General features: G+C 43.5%; 1 protein-coding gene across 1 annotated transcript in view; it reads right to left on the reverse strand.

Moving 5' to 3' along the window:
- Nucleotides 1-535: 535 nt before the first annotated feature.
- top2a (DNA topoisomerase II alpha) overlaps nt 536-18,526 on the reverse strand; it is a 43,843-nt gene continuing 25,852 nt past the window's right edge. Inside the window, exons 16-36 of the mRNA XM_056297163.1 lie at nt 18,298-18,403; nt 18,048-18,157; nt 17,823-17,915; nt 17,603-17,717; nt 13,491-13,612; nt 13,019-13,167; nt 12,675-12,906; nt 12,164-12,298; nt 11,494-11,694; nt 10,819-11,014; nt 8,830-8,921; nt 8,569-8,718; nt 7,913-7,996; nt 7,047-7,259; nt 6,548-6,668; nt 4,712-4,879; nt 3,638-3,800; nt 3,394-3,452; nt 3,100-3,201; nt 1,500-1,744; nt 536-1,071 (exon numbers count right to left, since the gene is read on the reverse strand). Of these exons, the coding sequence (XP_056153138.1) occupies nt 922-1,071; nt 1,500-1,744; nt 3,100-3,201; nt 3,394-3,452; nt 3,638-3,800; nt 4,712-4,879; nt 6,548-6,668; nt 7,047-7,259; nt 7,913-7,996; nt 8,569-8,718; nt 8,830-8,921; nt 10,819-11,014; nt 11,494-11,694; nt 12,164-12,298; nt 12,675-12,906; nt 13,019-13,167; nt 13,491-13,612; nt 17,603-17,717; nt 17,823-17,915; nt 18,048-18,157; nt 18,298-18,403 (3,006 nt within the window). The 3' untranslated portion in view covers nt 536-921. The remainder of the gene's footprint in view (nt 1,072-1,499; nt 1,745-3,099; nt 3,202-3,393; nt 3,453-3,637; nt 3,801-4,711; nt 4,880-6,547; nt 6,669-7,046; nt 7,260-7,912; nt 7,997-8,568; nt 8,719-8,829; nt 8,922-10,818; nt 11,015-11,493; nt 11,695-12,163; nt 12,299-12,674; nt 12,907-13,018; nt 13,168-13,490; nt 13,613-17,602; nt 17,718-17,822; nt 17,916-18,047; nt 18,158-18,297; nt 18,404-18,526) is intronic.

The raw sequence follows: 18,526 nt of genomic DNA on the forward strand, positions 1-18,526 counted from the left end.
GCCCAGGAGGCATCCTAATCAGATGCCCGAACCACCTCAACTGGCTCTTTTCGACGCGAAGCAGTGGCTCTACTCCGAGCTCCCTCCGGATGTCCGAGCTCCTCGCCCTATCCCTAAGGCTGAGCCCAGACTCCCTACGGAGGAAACTCATTTCAGCCGCTTGTATCCACGATCTCACCCTTTCGGTCACTACCCAAAGCTCATGACCATAGGTGAGGGTTGGAACGAAGATTGACTGGTAAATTGAGAGTTTTGCCTTCTGGCTCAGCTCCCTCTTCACCACAACGGTCCGGTACAACATCCACATTACTGCTGATGCTGCACCAATCCACCTGTCAATCTCCCGCTCCATCCTACCCTCACTCGTGAACGAGACCCCGAGATACTTGTTTTAATCTTTCTCCAAATGACTACGTGATGCACCAGCTCTGAAGTTATTTTTGTGTTCAGCTTGATATTGCCTATCTTAATCTCTGATTTTTTTTCAGGAAGCAAAACGTTAAGAAAACATTTGCACACACGGCACAAACGGTACAAAAACATTTATTTTACAATACAACAAGTAAAAGAACACAAAAATATTTACAGGGCAAAACTTGAGTATAAAACACCAGTTGTTTTAAAAAAGAAGCTGAAAAATAAACTGCCCAGACAAATTATCCAATTTAAAATTCTAGGTTCCAATCACTTTTTAGAAGCTAAAATAACACAACAACGTCTTGCAATTAATTTTAATTGCATTATCACTTTTTAAATGAGCACACACTAAACCATAACACGGTGGTTTAGTGAGTGTACGTGCAGTAGCGATACAACTTACATCTGCAAAGCTGGGCTCGACTGTGACACACTGAGCACAGGAAAACTCGCACAGGGTCTTGCCATTTACAAACATGGGCAGCTGAGGTCGGTCACTTTAAATTAGAAGTCGGAGTCGGAGTCAGAGTCCAGGGCGTATACGACCGGTTTCTTGGCCCGGGAGGGTTTTTGTCTGGGTGCCACAGCAACAGGCGCCGCATCTTCCTGGTCTGAAACCTGGAAGCTGTCATCCTTGTCCCATTTCTTGGTCTTCTACCAGGACAGGGCGGGAAGAAAGAAAGAAAGAAAGAAGGGGGGAAAAAAGGGCTATTAGTGTGACTTCAATGACCGTTGTGGTTATGATACAATTATACTGCGTTTCCTGGCGGGAAACTGATGTGTGACCAGAACACCACCTGCCAACTAATATATGTGACATCCCACCAAAAGAATTGAATTTTAACAGTTACACTGATGCCATACGAAACAAAGTGAGGCGCTCTCAGACCAGAGAGCCTGCCGACAGGAAAGTGAAGCCCATACTGGTTTAGTTAGAAGCCATCGACTTATAAGAGATTAAACAAGCAGATATATAGAACAGAAACTTGAAAAATGATGTGGGGTAGATAAAAGTAGAAGTGCTGTACGGTGCTCATCAGGGTGAAATCTTTCAGAAGTTTTACTGCAGACGGACAGCTGACCTTGGCGTCGGTTTTTCTCATGATGCGGGATCTGAGGTCTCCAGAGCTGCTGTCTGAGTCTCCGCTGTCCTCCACTGGCTTCCGTTTGAGGAGGGGCTTCACCCTGCTCGCTGGGACCTTGGTGGTGGAAGCTTTGGCTCCGCCCTCTGATTCGCTTGACTCCAATGACATCGCAGTCTTTGCGGCGGTTTTGGAGGCAGGTTTGGATTTGGAAAGGGCGTCCAGGATGGACGGCTGTTTTGTGTCTATGAGAGCAACAGAGAAAGATGAGAAACGCCAAAATGAATATATACTCACAGTACGACTTTGCCTTCACATGCCAACCTTCATATTTAATATTTTTATATATATATATATATATATGTACACTGTTTTACCATGCTACTGCATTTTTAAGAAAACATGCTGATAAAGGTTACACTGGCTTTAGTAATTTATGTGTTATAGTTGGTTTGTGTCACAAACATGTTTCCCACAACCCATCCATCCATTATCCAGACCGCTTATCCTTAACTCAGCGTCACGGGGATGCTGGAGCCTATCCCAGCAGTCACTGGGCAGCAGGCGGGGAGACACCCTGGACAGGCCGCCACACCATCACAGGGCCAACATACACACCTAGGGACAATTTAGCACGGCCGATTCACCTGACCTACATGTCTTTGGACTGTGGGAGGAAACCGGAGCACCCGCAGGAAACCCATACAGACACGGGGAGAATATGCAAACTCCACACAGAGGACGACCCCTAAGGTTGGACTGCCCTGGGGCTCGAACCCAGGACCTTCTTGCTGTGAGACGACCATGATAACCACTGCGCCACCGTGCCGCCCACAACCTCAAGTGTCATATACAGCACACCGACTTATCTCAGTCTTAACTGTTTAATTTGTTAATGTTGAATCAGATTAGTCTAATTAGAATCAATTAGCAGAAAAACAAACATAATTCTACACGCAGCTGAATAACCAGGAAACCATGTGTGCCCGTGAACATTTCTATATCTATTACTCTTGACAAAATAAGATCGATTTTTTTTCAATTCAATAAAGGCAAATTTACTAACTTTATCATTTATTAATGCCCTACTGCCACTTCTGTCACGGTGTATACAGGGCAATAGGGCATAAGATTTTATACCAGACAAATTTGGTCACGTTCTGGTTGTTGAAGGGTTTAAAAGGTACAGGTCTTTAAAAGGACTTATCCTACTGTAGTTAAACCTCTGGGCTTACGTGATTCCTCCCAGATATTTCTTCTGAAAACTATGAACATGTACTTTGCTGCAGTTAACGAGTTACAGATTAGATCTGATCTGTCTAAGGCCGGGAACGTGTCCGTGGTTCAAGTAAATCCACTCAAGACTTCCTCTCAAATCTTTTCCATTTATCTGAATAAATTCATTCATGACCTCGACTGCCCTCGAGATTTCGATCATGGTTGCTCTCCAGAGCTTCTTCCCCACTGAACCACTCGCTCCCTTAGCCGGTGGTCATCAGAGCGATGGGGCTTACTGACAAATGTTCTGTGACGTAAATAATTGACACACAGCCATACGTCCGTAAGATAAGAGGTGACAGTTATGACCACTTTCCGGTACCTGCAGCCTTCTTCTTGGGTGCAGATGGCTTCCTGGCAGCGGCAGGCTTCTTAGCCGGAGGGTCTTTGGCCTTGGCTGATACGAGCCCATCTTCTGACTGGGCTGTAACACACACACACACACACACACACACACACACACAGAGAGAGAGAGAGAGAGAGAAAGAGAGAGAGAGAGAGAGAGAGAGAGAGAGAGAGAGAGAGAGAGAGAGAGAGAGAGAGAGAATCTTCTGATCAAGACTTGTTTCCAGAGGTTCAACACATGAGGGCATCCCAGAAAAATTAGGCTACTTACAGCTGGACTTGCTTTTGGCTCCTGAGGTTTTTGTCGTTTCTTTCGGCGCCACTTTCTTCCTGAAATGAGAAGATTGACAAGAAAGTCTGACTGAAGGTTGACTGCAAAGAAACCACTACAAATTAACAGGTGAAGGAAAAAGGTCTTCCCAGGAAAAAGGAAGAAAAAAGAAAACGTGACGCTGCACTAGACACTACAACCACAAGAACAACTTTCTGAAAGCGCAGCCAGCACTCAGACTCACTTGGGCTTGGGAGCTTTTGCGGGCGGGGAGTCCACGTCGCTGAGCCCAGGAGCGAAGCTGGTGTCATCGTCGTCGTCGCTGATGAGCGTCTTCTTTGTCGGAGCACTTCTCTTCCAGCAGTCTTCCAGGTCATCCTCGCTGCTGGACATGTACTTCACAGCAACTTAAAAAGCAGAACAGAAGCGCCACCGGCTGCATGTTAGCACGCTGTCACGCCAGCGTTTCCTCCGCATCAGTTCCCAGTGTCCCTGTCCAAAACTGGCAGTTGACAACAGCCATGTTTAGTGTGGGCAATTGCTATGGGATGTTTTTTTTTTTTTACCCCAGCAAGACTCACGTGCACGGACACGTTCGTCCTATTCATTTAGACTGTCACTGTGGAGCTTAAAGACAGTAAAGCACAAAGTGAGGTGGATTTATATCACGCTCAACACAAATACCATTTATTTCTACCCCGTCAGTTATAATGCTCATGTTATTCTTAGTACCTTGTACATAATGTTTTATACATTAACTCTACTTTACAACTAGTTTATTAGAGGGATGAAAATGACTAACTCCATATTATTTGCAGCTTTTATTGTTTTTGGCTTGGTGTGTCCTTGTTGGGGTTAACGTGGTTTACTTTTACCTATTTTAAGTGACTTTTAAAAATGCTTCGCATTCAAAGACCTACGTTAACATGAAGCTTCAGTGGCTTGTGGGAATTTAACAACCTGACACAGATGAGCTACATTTCCATAAAGCCATCTCAATATACATTTTAAACAAGGGAAAACACACAATTATGAATTAACAACCAAAAACAACACAACTGAATGTCATAGGCAAGTCTGAACTTTGTTAGAGGTGGAAAAGATGCCGGTACCATTAACAGCACAAACACAAAAACTGAACTTTTGAATTTCCTTGTGAACCCCATGGTTTCACCTTGAACGCAGCCTTGTTGAGCCCAGCTCGCAGCACCATCGTTCATTTACTTTAAAACAAATTACGGAATTATTGCAACTTTTTAAATTGTTTGCTCAAATGTGCCTTCTGACATCTGGATGGAAACATGGATGGCAGTCTCACGTTTTGTTTTGCGTTCGACTTTCTCTCTGGGGGGTACCGCCTCCTCTACCTCCGTGATGTCTTCCTGGTCACTGTCGGTCCCAGACTCCTCATCAGACCATTGGTTCTTCTTGGGCTTCTTGCCCAGTGGTTTGAACTGGAGGGTGGCCTGTTTGCCCGACTTTGAACCTGCAGTACAATGCCATTGTTGCAGTTAATTGTGGCGGTGGGGGGGAACAACGTCTTTATTGGAGCAGGTCAAGTATGTACACTACCGTTCAAAAGTTTGGGATCACCCAAACAATTTTGTGTTTTCCATGAAAAGTCACACTTATTCACCACCATATGTTGTGAAATGAATAGAAAATAGAGTCAAGACATTGACAAGGTTAGAAATAATGATTTGTATTTGAAATAAGATTTTTTTTACATCAAACTTTGCTTTCGTCAAAGAATCCTCCATTTGCAGCAATTACAGCATTGCAGACCTTTGGCATTCTAGCTGTTAATTTGTTGAGGTAATCTGGAGAAATTGCACCCCACGCTTCCAGAAGCAGCTCCCACAAGTTGGATTGGTTGGATGGGCACTTCTTTGAGCAGATTGAGTTTCTGGAGCATCACATTTGTGGGGTCAATTAAACGCTCAAAATGGCCAGAAAAAGAGAACTTTCATCTGAAACTCGACAGTCTATTCTTGTTCTTAGAAATGAAGGCTATTCCATGCGAGAAATTGCTAAGAAATTGAAGATTTCCTACACCGGTGTGTACTACTCCCTTCAGAGGACAGCACAAACAGGCTCTAACCAGAGTAGAAAAAGAAGTGGGAGGCCGCGTTGCACAACTGAGCAAGAAGATAAGTACATTAGAGTCTCTAGTTTGAGAAACAGACGCCTCACAGGTCCCCAACTGGCATCTTCATTAAATAGTACCTGTTAGAGCCTGTTTGTGCTGTCCTCTGAAGGGAGTAGTACACACCGGTGTAGGAAATCTTCAATTTCTTAGCAATTTCTCGCATGGAATAGCCTTCATTTCTAAGAACAAGAATAGACTGTCGAGTTTCAGATGAAAGTTCTCTTTTTCTGGCCATTTTGAGCGTTTAATTGACCCCACAAATGTGATGCTCCAGAAACTCAATCTGCTCAAAGAAGTGCCCATCCAACCAATCCAACTTGTGGGAGCTGCTTCTGGAAGCGTGGGGTGCAATTTCTCCAGATTACCTCAACAAATTAACAGCTAGAATGCCAAAGGTCTGCAATGCTGTAATTGCTGCAAATGGAGGATTCTTTAACGAAAGCAAAGTTTGATGTAAAAAAAATCTTATTTCAAATAAAAATCATTATTTCTAACCTTGTCAATGTCTTGACTCTATTTTCTATTCATTTCACAACATATGATGGTGAATAAGTGTGACTTTTCATGGAAAACACGAAATTGTTTGGGTGATCCCAAACTTTTGAACGGTAGTGTATGTGTGTGTGTGTGTGTGTGTGTGTGTGTGTGTGTGTGTGTGTGTGTGTGTATATATATATATATATCAATACAGATGTAGGAAAACAAGTCGGTGTCAGCCATTTGTTAGCATCCTCCCTAAATTCACACAATAAGGTTTACTTATCTTTGTTTCACAGAACAAAACATCCAAATCTTGCAAGCTTCTGTTGAATACATACCTATAAATACCTTATAATGAGGGAATCAAACACGTTTATTTTTCCCCATGGAAAAGAGTTGTTGGCACCCATGTCTCAAACTACTTTTGGGTTTTGGAATTCTAAAGAGCTAAACTGACTAAACCCAACAATGCTGACCTGGATTAAGACTGCATATCTTCATCTGTTAGAGAATAGTCATCCTCACCTTTCTCCTTGGCCGGGACCTTGGTCTTCTTGCTTAGTCGGACAGCCAAGCTCATTTCCTCCGCCTGCTCCACATTCTCTCCATTTTCATCAAACTCTATTTTCCTCGCTATTTCCTCACCCTAAACATCAGGCGGAAAGATTCAGGCTCAAAAGGAAAAGTCAGCCAGTTTTAGGCCACAAGATAAACAAACTGTCAGCATTTCATATTCTCGCTGCAACAGCAAGGCACTAATCCTGAATAAAGTAATATTCAGCACGATTTTATTTTCAACATTAAAAAAGATCTACAGAGCTGATATGCTGTCAATACTATAGATAATTCAATTTACTCATAAGATCCACTGGTGGTTAAAAACAACCCACAAGATGCTGTGAGTCTCAAATAAAATGAATCATTATGAACAATAAAAATCTCAGCACCAACCAAAACAATCTGAAACGGTACCCGAGCTACAATTTTGTGGTCTTGTGCATGTGGACACCAGGCGAGGACTGACCTTGACTTTCTTGCCCCTCTTGCCATCTCCTTTCTTGAGGTCGGCCTTGCGGTTGGCCTCAGCCTTCATGGCACTGGTGACCCGGGGGATGACGCGGCGGCCCTGCGGTGTGGGCAGGTACTCCTGCTTCAGCTTCACCGCCTTGCCCTTGCCGCCTTTACCGCCCTTTACTGCAGGCATGGCGGCGCTCTCCCTCTCTCGCTCCTCAACACGCTGTAGAGGAGACGGTCAGAGATAGACAGGCAAGTTTGAAAGTGGGGTAGGGGTGCAATGGCCCTGATGGTAACCTTGAGTGTAACCATTGTTACCGCGCAGTTTTACATTCAATACTGCCAGACAAGACAAATCTGACATGATTTGATGATACTGTCTGGCGATCAAAATGATCCATGCTGACTGAAAAGCATGATGAGTCATCCAGACCACATCCCTCTAAAGCTAGATATTATTCTCTTCTTAAAGATTACTTTTTTTGGCATTTTCCACCATAATTTGACAGCGATAATCGAGAGAGACAGGAAACAGAGAGGGGGATGACATGCAGCAAAGGGCTCAGGCCAGGTTCGAACCCAGGCCGCTGTGGTAAGGACTAAGCCTTATGCAGTACACGCTCTACCATGTGAGCCACCGGGGTGCCCCCAGCTAAATATCATTCTTGACAACAAAAATGACAAGTTTGCCAACTGACGGCCATTCTTCTACTACATGAGGACGTGTTTGAATCAGGAGAAAGATTTCTTTCACACTTTTCCCTGGCATTTTGAACAAACCCCCAACTTCTCAAAGTGTAGAAACGGTCCGATTACCAAAAACACATCCACTTTTCAGTAACTCCCGAGGTAGCCGGTATAACGTGATGACTTTACCTCAAGCTCCTCAGTGAACATGCTGAGGTCTTCCTTCCACAGGTCTCCCGGGGTCTTCCTCTTCAAGGTGTTTAGCTCTGTCATCTACAGAGAAGCAGTTGGGTCAAAAAATGTAATCAAAAACAGAGTTCTCGTTCAGCAAAGTGACATGAGTCAGTGTGAAAATTAACTTAAAAGACAAGCAGAAAAATGAGTCAACATGTTGAGGGGACTCAGCTGACTTGGTTCATCTCGGCAGTGGGAGAACAGGCCATCAGAGGATCGGTAACATTCCAGCGTTGCCGGTCAGTTTTACTTTAGCATCATACGTGTAATTCTACTCCAGCCCTGACCTTCACCATCCAGTGATAGTGTTGCACGGTGAACCGGTACTGAAAACGTGCCGCAGTACTGGAGTTTTATCATGAGAACAGCTATTTGATCTGGCTGATAGGAATTTGTCTCTAACACTAGAGCGACCAGGATTTCACTCCTACCCAAAACGACCATCGGAAAGTATCGAGGTTCATGACTTCATAACGGTATCAGTATCGAAATAAAAATGTTGGTATCATGACACTATTCAGCGATATGAACAACAAATCAAAAATCTGCTGGCATTTTAAGTTTCATGTAGTCTCACATATAAAGCCTTTAAAAATGGATGAGGATCAGACCTTGGCATCCCGCTGTTTGCACAACTCCTCCTTCTTCTCTTTGGTCAGGAACCACATGGGCATATTCAGCAGGTAGTTGTAGTCCGGTCCGCTGGTGTCTTCCTCCTTCTCCCCCTCCTCCTCTCCATCATCTCCCATCTCCTCCTCATTCTGACAGTGGGGGGGGGGGGGGGGGGGGGGGCAAATGGTGCGTGTTATTCGTTCAGCTGGGAACAGACCATTCTCTAGTATGTTCCCATCGATTGTGCACGGCTCCCCTACCTTCTCCTGGGCCTGCTTCCAGGCTTTAACCGGGTCCGAGTCGTAGCCCATCTGCTGCAGCATGCGGATCAGCTCCTTCTTTGGTTTGTTCTCTGGAGGAATACACCAGTCAAAAAGCATCAACTTGTATTCTGAGGCTGCATTTATGGATTCATGCAGTGAACCAAATTATCGTTCTTACTGAAAGTTATTATTTTAAAAAAAAAGAGGAAAAAAAAGCCTTTTACTGTGCCTCACTCTGGCATCTGCACTAATATTAATTTTCTATTGTAATTAAAGTAGGTTTACTCAATGAATTTCCTCCAACAGGTTTTTGCTGGCGCTGTTTTTTCTTGCCTACTTTTCAGAAACTTTTTGTGGTGTTCAGGATGATGGCTCTTAAGATGCATAATTATGTTAGTGGTCCCCCCCCCCCCCAGTTGTATCCGAACAATTACCCCACTCTCCTGGCCGCTGTTCCACCCCCTCTGCCGATCCGGGGAGGGCTGCAGACTACCACATGCTTCCTCCGATACATGTGGAGTCATCAGCCGCTTCTTTTCACCTGACAGAGAGGAGTTTTGCCAGGGGGACGCAGTGCATGGGAGGATCACGCTATTCACCCCAGTTCTCCCTCCCCCCTTAACAGGTGCCACAACCGACCAGAGGAGCCGCTAGTGCAGCAACCAGGACACATACCCACATCCAGCTTCCCATCCACAGACACGGCCAATTGCGTCTGTAGGGACACCCGACCAAGCCAGACGGTAACACAGGGATTCAAATCAGTGATCCCCGTGTTGGTAGGCAACAGAATAGACCGCTACGCTACCCGGACACCTCATTTGGTAGCGTTAAAGGAGTGTGGTTTTACCCCTCCTCGCATCACTGGTGCTTTAACAAGCATTGCAAATAGCAATTTTGTTATCTGTTCAGATACTGTGAAATACTTCCATACAGCTGACATCTCGGAGCTCCTTGCTGCCTGGTGGTCATGATAAACATTTAGTGTCGGGTTGCTCTGACGGCCGAGCGGAATAAACCGCCGTTCTTGCAATCCACTCGTCATGTGGCTGGGAGGTTCGTATCCCAGACTCGCCGTAACCGGTCACGGCCAGAGCGTCCACGGGGCAAGGCATTCATTAGGCCACCCTTACCCGAGGGATAGTGGGTGTAGTGTTCGGGGACTCGTCGTTCTCCAGCGACCCCTCTGGCCCATCCGGGCGCCTGCAGCCAAGCAATCGAAAGCATTCTCTCTACGTCTCCTTCGCAGCCTGAAGGTAATGCAATCCATGCGAGGCTTCAGCGTGTAAAATAGCGAGAGTAGCCGACACGAGTATGAAGGAAGCTGGTGTTACGACTATCTGCTTCCTGTGGAAACGTGAGCCAGGGGAGTTATTCGACAAGAGTTCCAGCCATATGCCATTGGGTTAATTGGGTGGGATAACGGGAAAAACTAGAAATAAATTTACTTTAAAAAAACAACAACAAACATTTAGTGTCATTGCATGCGCATAGTTAATGCGTCACCTTATCGACCAGGTACACTGGCAGAAATGTTCATACCTTCAGATAATTCACTTCCTGAGTTTTTAAATCGGCTGATATCGATGTCATGTCGATATCATCATGCATCCCTAATCTAATCGTGTAGGTAACAATCACGTCGACTGGCGAGTTATGAAATCAAAGAATGATGGGCATCTTCCTAAAGAGCTCAAAAACCCAAGCTTCACAAAAATATCTGAAATAGCAGGTGTCTACTGTGCGGTATTCACACCAACCACTTTACTGACTTCTGTCACAGAATAAAATTGTGCAGTAATGGAAACTTAAATCAGGATTACAGGCAATTAACCTTGCAGACGTGACGCTTTTGTGCAAACAAACCAAAAAGGGGCTAAAAAACAAAACAAAAACCAAAGCTCCAACTAGTTCACATTTCTCTTCAATTCTACCACAGACGCCTTTGACTAGGTCGTCAGGGTTTAACCGGAGTGGGCCACCCACCGATGACCAGAGTCCCCTGGATCTTCTCCAGGATGAAGCGGGCCTGATTGGTGAGCTTGGAGCTCTCTGCGCCCAGCATGCCAGTCAGCCACTCCTTCCTCAGCACGTAGTACTTCATTCTCAGCTCGAAGAAGTCCTTCAGGATGTCCTGCACAGACTCGTACTTCTTCAGGCTGCCCACATGGTCAAACAGAACCTAGAACGATGGCAAATGGAGTCGGAGGTTGAGCGTCGCTTAGGAAATCAAACAACAAAAGAAACATACCTGCTGAGAAAACTAGAAGCAAAACAAATAAAGGAACAAACTTTTTTCTTTTCTTTTTTTTTACATTTAAGGTGCCCATTTTAATCAAACTTCATAAAGCTCATTTGAGCTTTACAAGAAGTCAGACTGTGTGTAGAGGCTGAGTATGAACCCATGTTGTGTTGGGGTAAAGTGGTGTGTGTGTGTGTGTGTGTGTGTGTGTGTCAATGGACAATGTTAGGGCAGGATATAAACAGAGGACTTGCTTAAGGAGAAGGGCTTGTGTTTCAAACTGGCTATCTCAAAGTCCACAAAAACATTTTTACACTTTCCCCTCACAATAGACTGGAAGATTCAGCTGCATAAAAGAGGAGCTGAGCTACAACACAAACACGAATAGTAAATTTATAGCCATGATCCACAGTCATTACCATCGAGTTGCAGGTGAGCGGGTTCTGAAGCTTGAAGACTTTGTGCAGGCCGGCAGCCTCCGCCTCCCTCAACTTCTCCTCCGTCATCTTGACCACAAACCGCACCGTGGTGTCGGTGTGGTATTCCTTATAGTCTGTGATCAGGGAGGGCACCTTCTCTGTACCGTTCAGCATGGCCTCCAACACATTCTCCTTGTAGGTCTGCGTGGAAGGTAGGATGGAAAACAGAAAAAGAAGGGTGGAATAAAATAATTTTTTAACAGTTTTGCCATGGGAACACTGTTTGGTCCAATTTACACTCAAACCAACATAAGATCAATATGGATGTGTTGCAGACATAACCCAGCCAAGTTGGGTTTTAGCAATGGTACTGAAATATTTTGCTCAAGCCCTGTGGGATTTTATTTTGTTTATATTATTATAAACCAATTTGCATTTTCATTCATCCTGGGTGGAGAAAAAAAAAACAAAAAAAAAACAGAACTGAGCAATTTGTTATTTGTATGCTGCTTTATGTACCTTTTTTTTTTTAAATCAGTTAAAAATAATTCAACTTTTTCACCTCAAACAAGCAATGGCAGTTTCATTCAGCTTTTCTTATTTGCAACTTCAAAATGCGCAAATGAAACAAATAAAGACAAAATAAGTTGGGAAAAAGCTGCTGATCAACCTGCGTCCAGCTCTTGACTGGCAGCTCAGAGATCTCGATGGTGGTGGAATTGATGATGGCCACCTCTCCGCTGTTCATGAACTGGTTTGCCATCACCTGCTCAATGGTCCCCTTGAAGCCTTTGTAGCTGGGAAGCTAGCGGGAGGAGCAAAACAAAGATTATCTATAGTAAGCCCCTCGTATTAGTTCTCTAGTCACCGTTTGTCATCTTCCAAACCAAATTCAGTCAAAAGCCCTCAATGCATCGTTGAAGCAGGTTTCTCAGGTGAGTTTCATGTCCAAGCAAAAGCCTCACAGCTTTGATGGTTGACATAGGAAAACACAAAGTGAAGACATTCACCTCTCTCTTGTCACAGGTAAAGCTAATAAGAATAAAATTAGTTCTTCCTACACATTCCCACACCCAACAACCTAGCTATATATCTTCAGTGCTCTCTACTGTGTCAACAAACAATATTAAATAAAAGAAAATGTCCCGAATGGTTAACTTGCAGCCCTCCCCTCTCCTTACCATGGGCAGTGGCTCCTCCCCATTGAGCAGGCGGTGGAGGTTGTTGACAATCTCTCTGACGTCGTAGTTTGGGATCTTGCTGGCCCAGCCGGTGCCGATGCCCTCAGCCCCGTTCACCAGCAGAGTGGGGATGATGGGGATGTACCACTCAGGCTCCACGCGCTGGTTGTCATCATAGTTGTACTTCAGCAGGTTGTCGTCGACGGCAGGGAAGAGGAGCCGAGCCAGGGGACTGTGGAATAGGAGGTGAGGGTGGTTGGGTATAGGAACCTGAATTTAACCAACCGCAGCTCCTCATATGATGACCATTATTTGTTGTTAAATCAAATGTAACATTAAAGAACCTGAGCATGGTGAAGATGTATCGAGGGCTGGCTGAGTCTTTGCCGCCATGAAGCCTTGTTCCAAACTGACCCAGAGGCTGCAGCAGGTTCACGTTGTTGCTTCCGACAAAGTTCTGGGCCAAGGCTATGATGGTCATCATCAGAGAGACCTGAAATGCACAAGTCACAGATTTTGGTGAAACGACTGGTGAACAACAGAGCGTGTGGCATGGGAACAGAGGAAGATATGGATAGACCCATAGAAATATAAGACTTCTCTTATAAAGTCCTAGCCAAACAAACAGCATAATTTTTTTTTAAAATGCTTTAAAGTATCATCATGAACATCATGAAGACCAAGGTAAAGAACAGAATACAACCTAAGGCAGTAAAAAGGAAAGAATTTCTATATGAACACCATAAAGGGCAGCAACTGTGTAAAACCAGTATAGACAAGGTCCAAATCTTTTCAGTTTCTCAATAGGAAACTCACCTCTCCATGGTGGTAGGCTGACATCTCAGCCACAGAACCTGCCAGCTGGGCCACCTTCACCTCCCGCTTGTCATTCCTCTTGAAGCAACAGAACAGCACTTTCCTCTGGCCTGGCTTCAAACCTGGCACACACACACAGAAATTAGCCATCTTTTCATCCAAAATGTTGAACGAATTTGAGAAAATTTTAAATACCATTCAGTTCTTTTTACAAACTTATCTTGTCAATAAACGTATCCAGATGAACTGATTCAACCGCCTTTGAGTTGACCTGAAGGTCAGTGAGACAATCCTACAGAGCCCAGTTAATGTGGCACAGGCCCTAAATTAATACTTTGTTGAGTCAGTGACTACCATAGCCCAAAGTTTCACAGTTCAACAAAGCAATGCATGGATTATCGGTACTTGTGAGCCAGCACTAGCGTTAAGACCAGTGTCTGAGACGAACATGTCTGTGAATGTTCTCATTCATCCAGGTCATGGTTATCCAAAGGAGTTGAATCAAGTGCAACTGGACTTGGTATATATCCGTGAAGATGGATATATACCAAGTCTCATCACCAGCCAAGCTAGTCTGACTGGCTGGTGATGAGACTCAGAATTTAAATTAAATTCTGAGTCTCATCACCAGCCAGTCAGACTAGCTTGGTCTAGTCAGAAAGGCAAGAACTGAGGAAGCCTCTTGGATGAGAGGCGAAACGTCTTCACGGATATATACCAAGTCCAGTTGCACTTGATTCAACTCCTTTGGATGTCTGAGACGAAGGTTGCAAAAGTAATCACATCTCTCAAATCTTCAGGGGCTGAGGAAATCTATGGTATGAACACTCATGCTGAAGACATCAACTCCTCAATAGCTAACCCACTAATGCATATCATTAATATCTCATTGGGTCAAGCAAGGTTTCCCAACTCATGGAAGTCTGCTGTTATAACCCCTATACTGAAAGGTAGTGACCCTCGTCTGACCACTAACTACAGGCCCATCAGTATTTCACCCATAGTATCAAAGGTATTCGAAAAACTAGTTGCTGAACAAATTACTGACCATCTCAACAATAGCTCCTTCCCACTGTACCCAATGCAATTTGGATTCGGGGCTAATCACTCGACAAAAACGGCTACATGCCATTTCATAGAAAAAGCAACGGCGTCAATGGACAAAAGTGAGGCTGTAGGGGCAGTGTTCCTTATCTACGGGAAGCATTTGATACCGTTAATCATAACATCCTATTTATACTACTCAATTTCAATCTTTTCACAGACTTTTCCAACCTTATCAGATCCTACCTCTCATCTCGCTCCCAGCTTGTCAAAATCGATAATAATACATCTAATTCTCTAGATCTACGAACTGGTGTCCCACAGGGCTCTATACTGAGTCCAATCCTATTCAACATGTACTTGATCTACCTTCTGTGTGTGGAAAATGTAACATCTTATTGTATGCTGATAATGGTTATTTTCTTCTCATGGGAAAACTACAGAAGCGATAGCGATCAAATTAACAGATGTTATGTTAAAGGGTCACATCCTGTTTAACCAATGCTGCCTGTAATTGAATGTGCTGTAAACAGTTTGTATGTTTTTCTCAAAACGCAACAGCATAAATGTAGAGCAAGATATTCTCATCCAGGGAGAGAGACTACAAGTTGTCACAGAATACAAATACTTAGGAGTACACATACACTACCGTTCAAAAGTTTGGGATCACCCAAACAATTTTGTGTTTTCCATGAAAAGTCACACTTATTCACCACCATATGTTGTGAAATGAATAGAAAATAGAGTCAAGACATTGACAAGGTTAGAAATAATGATTTGTATTTGAAATAAGATTTTTTTTTACATCAAACTTTGCTTTCGTCAAAGAATCCTCCATTTGCAGCAATTACAGCATTGCAGACCTTTGGCATTCTAGCTGTTAATTTGTTGAGGTAATCTGGAGAAATTGCACCCCACGCTTCCAGAAGCAGCTCCCACAAGTTGGATTGGTTGGATGGGCACTTCTTTGAGCAGATTGAGTTTCTGGAGCATCACATTTGTGGGGTCAATTAAACGCTCAAAATGGCCAGAAAAAGAGAACTTTCATCTGAAACTCGACAGTCTATTCTTGTTCTTAGAAATGAAGGCTATTCCATGCGAGAAATTCTAAGGCTCTAACCAGAGTAGAAAAAGAAGTGGGAGGCCGCGTTGCACAACTGAGCAAGAAGATAAGTACATTAGAGTCTCTAGTTTGAGAAACAGACGCCTCACAGGTCCCCAACTGGCATCTTCATTAAATAGTACCTGTTAGAGCCTGTTTGTGCTGTCCTCTGAAGGGAGTAGTACACACCGGTGTAGGAAATCTTCAATTTCTTAGCAATTTCTCGCATGGAATAGCCTTCATTTCTAAGAACAAGAATAGACTGTCGAGTTTCAGATGAAAGTTCTCTTTTTCTGGCCATTTTGAGCGTTTAATTGACCCCACAAATGTGATGCTCCAGAAACTCAATCTGCTCAAAGAAGTGCCCATCCAACCAATCCAACTTGTGGGAGCTGCTTCTGGAAGCGTGGGGTGCAATTTCTCCAGATTACCTCAACAAATTAACAGCTAGAATGCCAAAGGTCTGCAATGCTGTAATTGCTGCAAATGGAGGATTCTTTGACGAAAGCAAAGTTTGATGTAAAAAAAATCTTATTTCAAATACAAATCATTATTTCTAACCTTGTCAATGTCTTGACTCTATTTTCTATTCATTTCACAACATATGGTGGTGAATAAGTGTGACTTTTCATGGAAAACACGAAATTGTTTGGGTGATCCCAAACTTTTGAACGGTAGTGTAGATTCAAACCTTGGCTTCAAAACCCACATAAAAAGGGTCAGCAATAAAGTGAAGTTTAGTTTGGCAAATTTCAGGTTTACCAGAGACTTCCTACCAACTGAGGCAGCAAAGATATACCACTCAGTGGTTGTTTCCTACATCACCTATTGTCTGATAAGCTGGTCTAACACACACTCTACAGCATTAAAACTACTGGAATCATTATACAAACAAGCACTCAAAACTGTAGACAGGAAGCCATTAAGTTTTCAATCATTGCCATATTCTAAAAAAAAAAGAAAAGAAAAGTATAATCTACTTCGTTGGGAGAATCTCATCAAATACAAAAATGTCTGCCTAGTTTATAAGATCATGCATGGTTTAGCTCCTCCTCTTCTGTCCAGCTTCATCAACTTCAAATCTAGCACAAACAGCTACTAGCGGTGCAGCTAGAGGGAACTGCACAATCCCACTCAGGAGAACTACATTTAGCCAGGCCGTCTTCTCCTTTAGAGCATCACATCAATGGAACTCAGGACCACAATCAATTAGAGTCCCCATCCTATTATTCATTTAAGTGTAATGTCAAGAAACGGCTTATTAGGAACCAACAAGCTATTCGCACACACCATTAACATGTTAACTGTATTGCACATTAGCTGTTTTATGTCTGCTTTTTGATATATATATTATTTTCTATATTATCTTTTTCTACATTTGTATATTCTGTATATATTTTCTTGTTTTTCTTGTATATTAACTATGTTGTTTTTTTTTTAATATGTCACACTGTCGAATGCTCTCTACTTACTGAACATGTTTTTATTATTTGTACCATTTTATTATCCTAGGAGGCCTAACAACATCAGGCAAAGGGACTGCCGATGGAAACTAGCCTCTTAGCTAACTCAGATACATTTACATTTGTTCTAATGTTGATTAATGGACATGGTCCCTTCCCAAATAAATGTTACAAAAAAAAAGTCATCATAATAATGCCTCGACACCGGAGGGTGACAAGAAACTCGCATACAAGATCTGTTGTTTAGGTGGCTCAGGAGTGAAAAAGGGAGACAAGCAGCGGAGACGCAAGGGCTTTATAGGGGGTGGGCGCTATGTGGGTTCTACCACCTGATTGGGTGGTGAGTACAAAGATCTTTGTCAATGGGGCAAACCAATAACGAAGACCGTTAGAGGGCAGAGCCTGTACAACATAGAACTAGTGTTAATATAAAACCACCTTCTATGTTATCCTATCAAGTGGTGGGACTTCTCCCTATGGTGTTTCTGAAAGGAATCACTCACCGTCCACCAGACAGGGGATCGATCTCTCGTTGTCCGAGTTGGAGAAGAGCACCAGCTCCTTATTGACAAAATCGTTGTAGGAAAGAGCCTTGATGGACTGACCATACAGATACTCCTGCACAGGGAGACCGACAAGGTGAGAAACAAGGACTCAAAAATCAAAGCCCTTTTTTTACCTTCAAGAAGGCTTGGAGGTTGTTTAGGGTTCTTGAAGACCTACCTCTGGTAGGTTGAATTCCCTGCGTTGGCGCCTGTTTATCATGAAGTTGGTCAGCCACTCTTTACGCTCATCCACCTTCTTCTTGCTAAAGGCCTGGTCATAAAAATAAAAATAATTAAATAACACTAAACAAGAATCAAGTTGTCATTCACGGACTTAAGGAAAAAAAACAAAACACATGAGGCAGAGACAGGTTGGGATAAGGTGGGCGAAAAGATGTCTCACCAGGGTGATTGCCTCATCGTCCTCAGGTCCAGAGTACTTAAATGGAATACGATGTCTCTGCATGTCTGAAAAATACTCCTTGGCTTCCTGCGATGTGCTGGTACCCAGACCTGAATGGACAAAAACCAGTTTAGACAGAACTACTCCTTTAAAAAAACACTCCCGCAGCACAGCAGGGCTATGATAGGGCAGGTATGAACTAGAGGCTTACTTGTTCTGTGTTACTACCACACAGGGGTTTGAGACAAACCTTTGTAGTATTTGATTTTCCAAGATTTGAAGTTGGGCTGGTTTTCTTTCCACTCTGTGAACTCGGGGATGCTGTAGAAAGACACCTGGGTTTTCTTGTGAGTTGCCTGCAGGGAGAGAGAAGAAATGAAAACAAGGATATTTTTGTTTTCTAAAAGTGAGTGTTCCACTCACCCTTACTTTTATTTATTTTTTTCACCACTTCACGGCGACGTTAGTAAAGGACTGGA

This window comes from Lampris incognitus, chromosome 17 (assembly GCF_029633865.1).
Source record: "Lampris incognitus isolate fLamInc1 chromosome 17, fLamInc1.hap2, whole genome shotgun sequence".
NCBI lineage: Eukaryota > Metazoa > Chordata > Actinopteri > Lampriformes > Lampridae > Lampris > Lampris incognitus.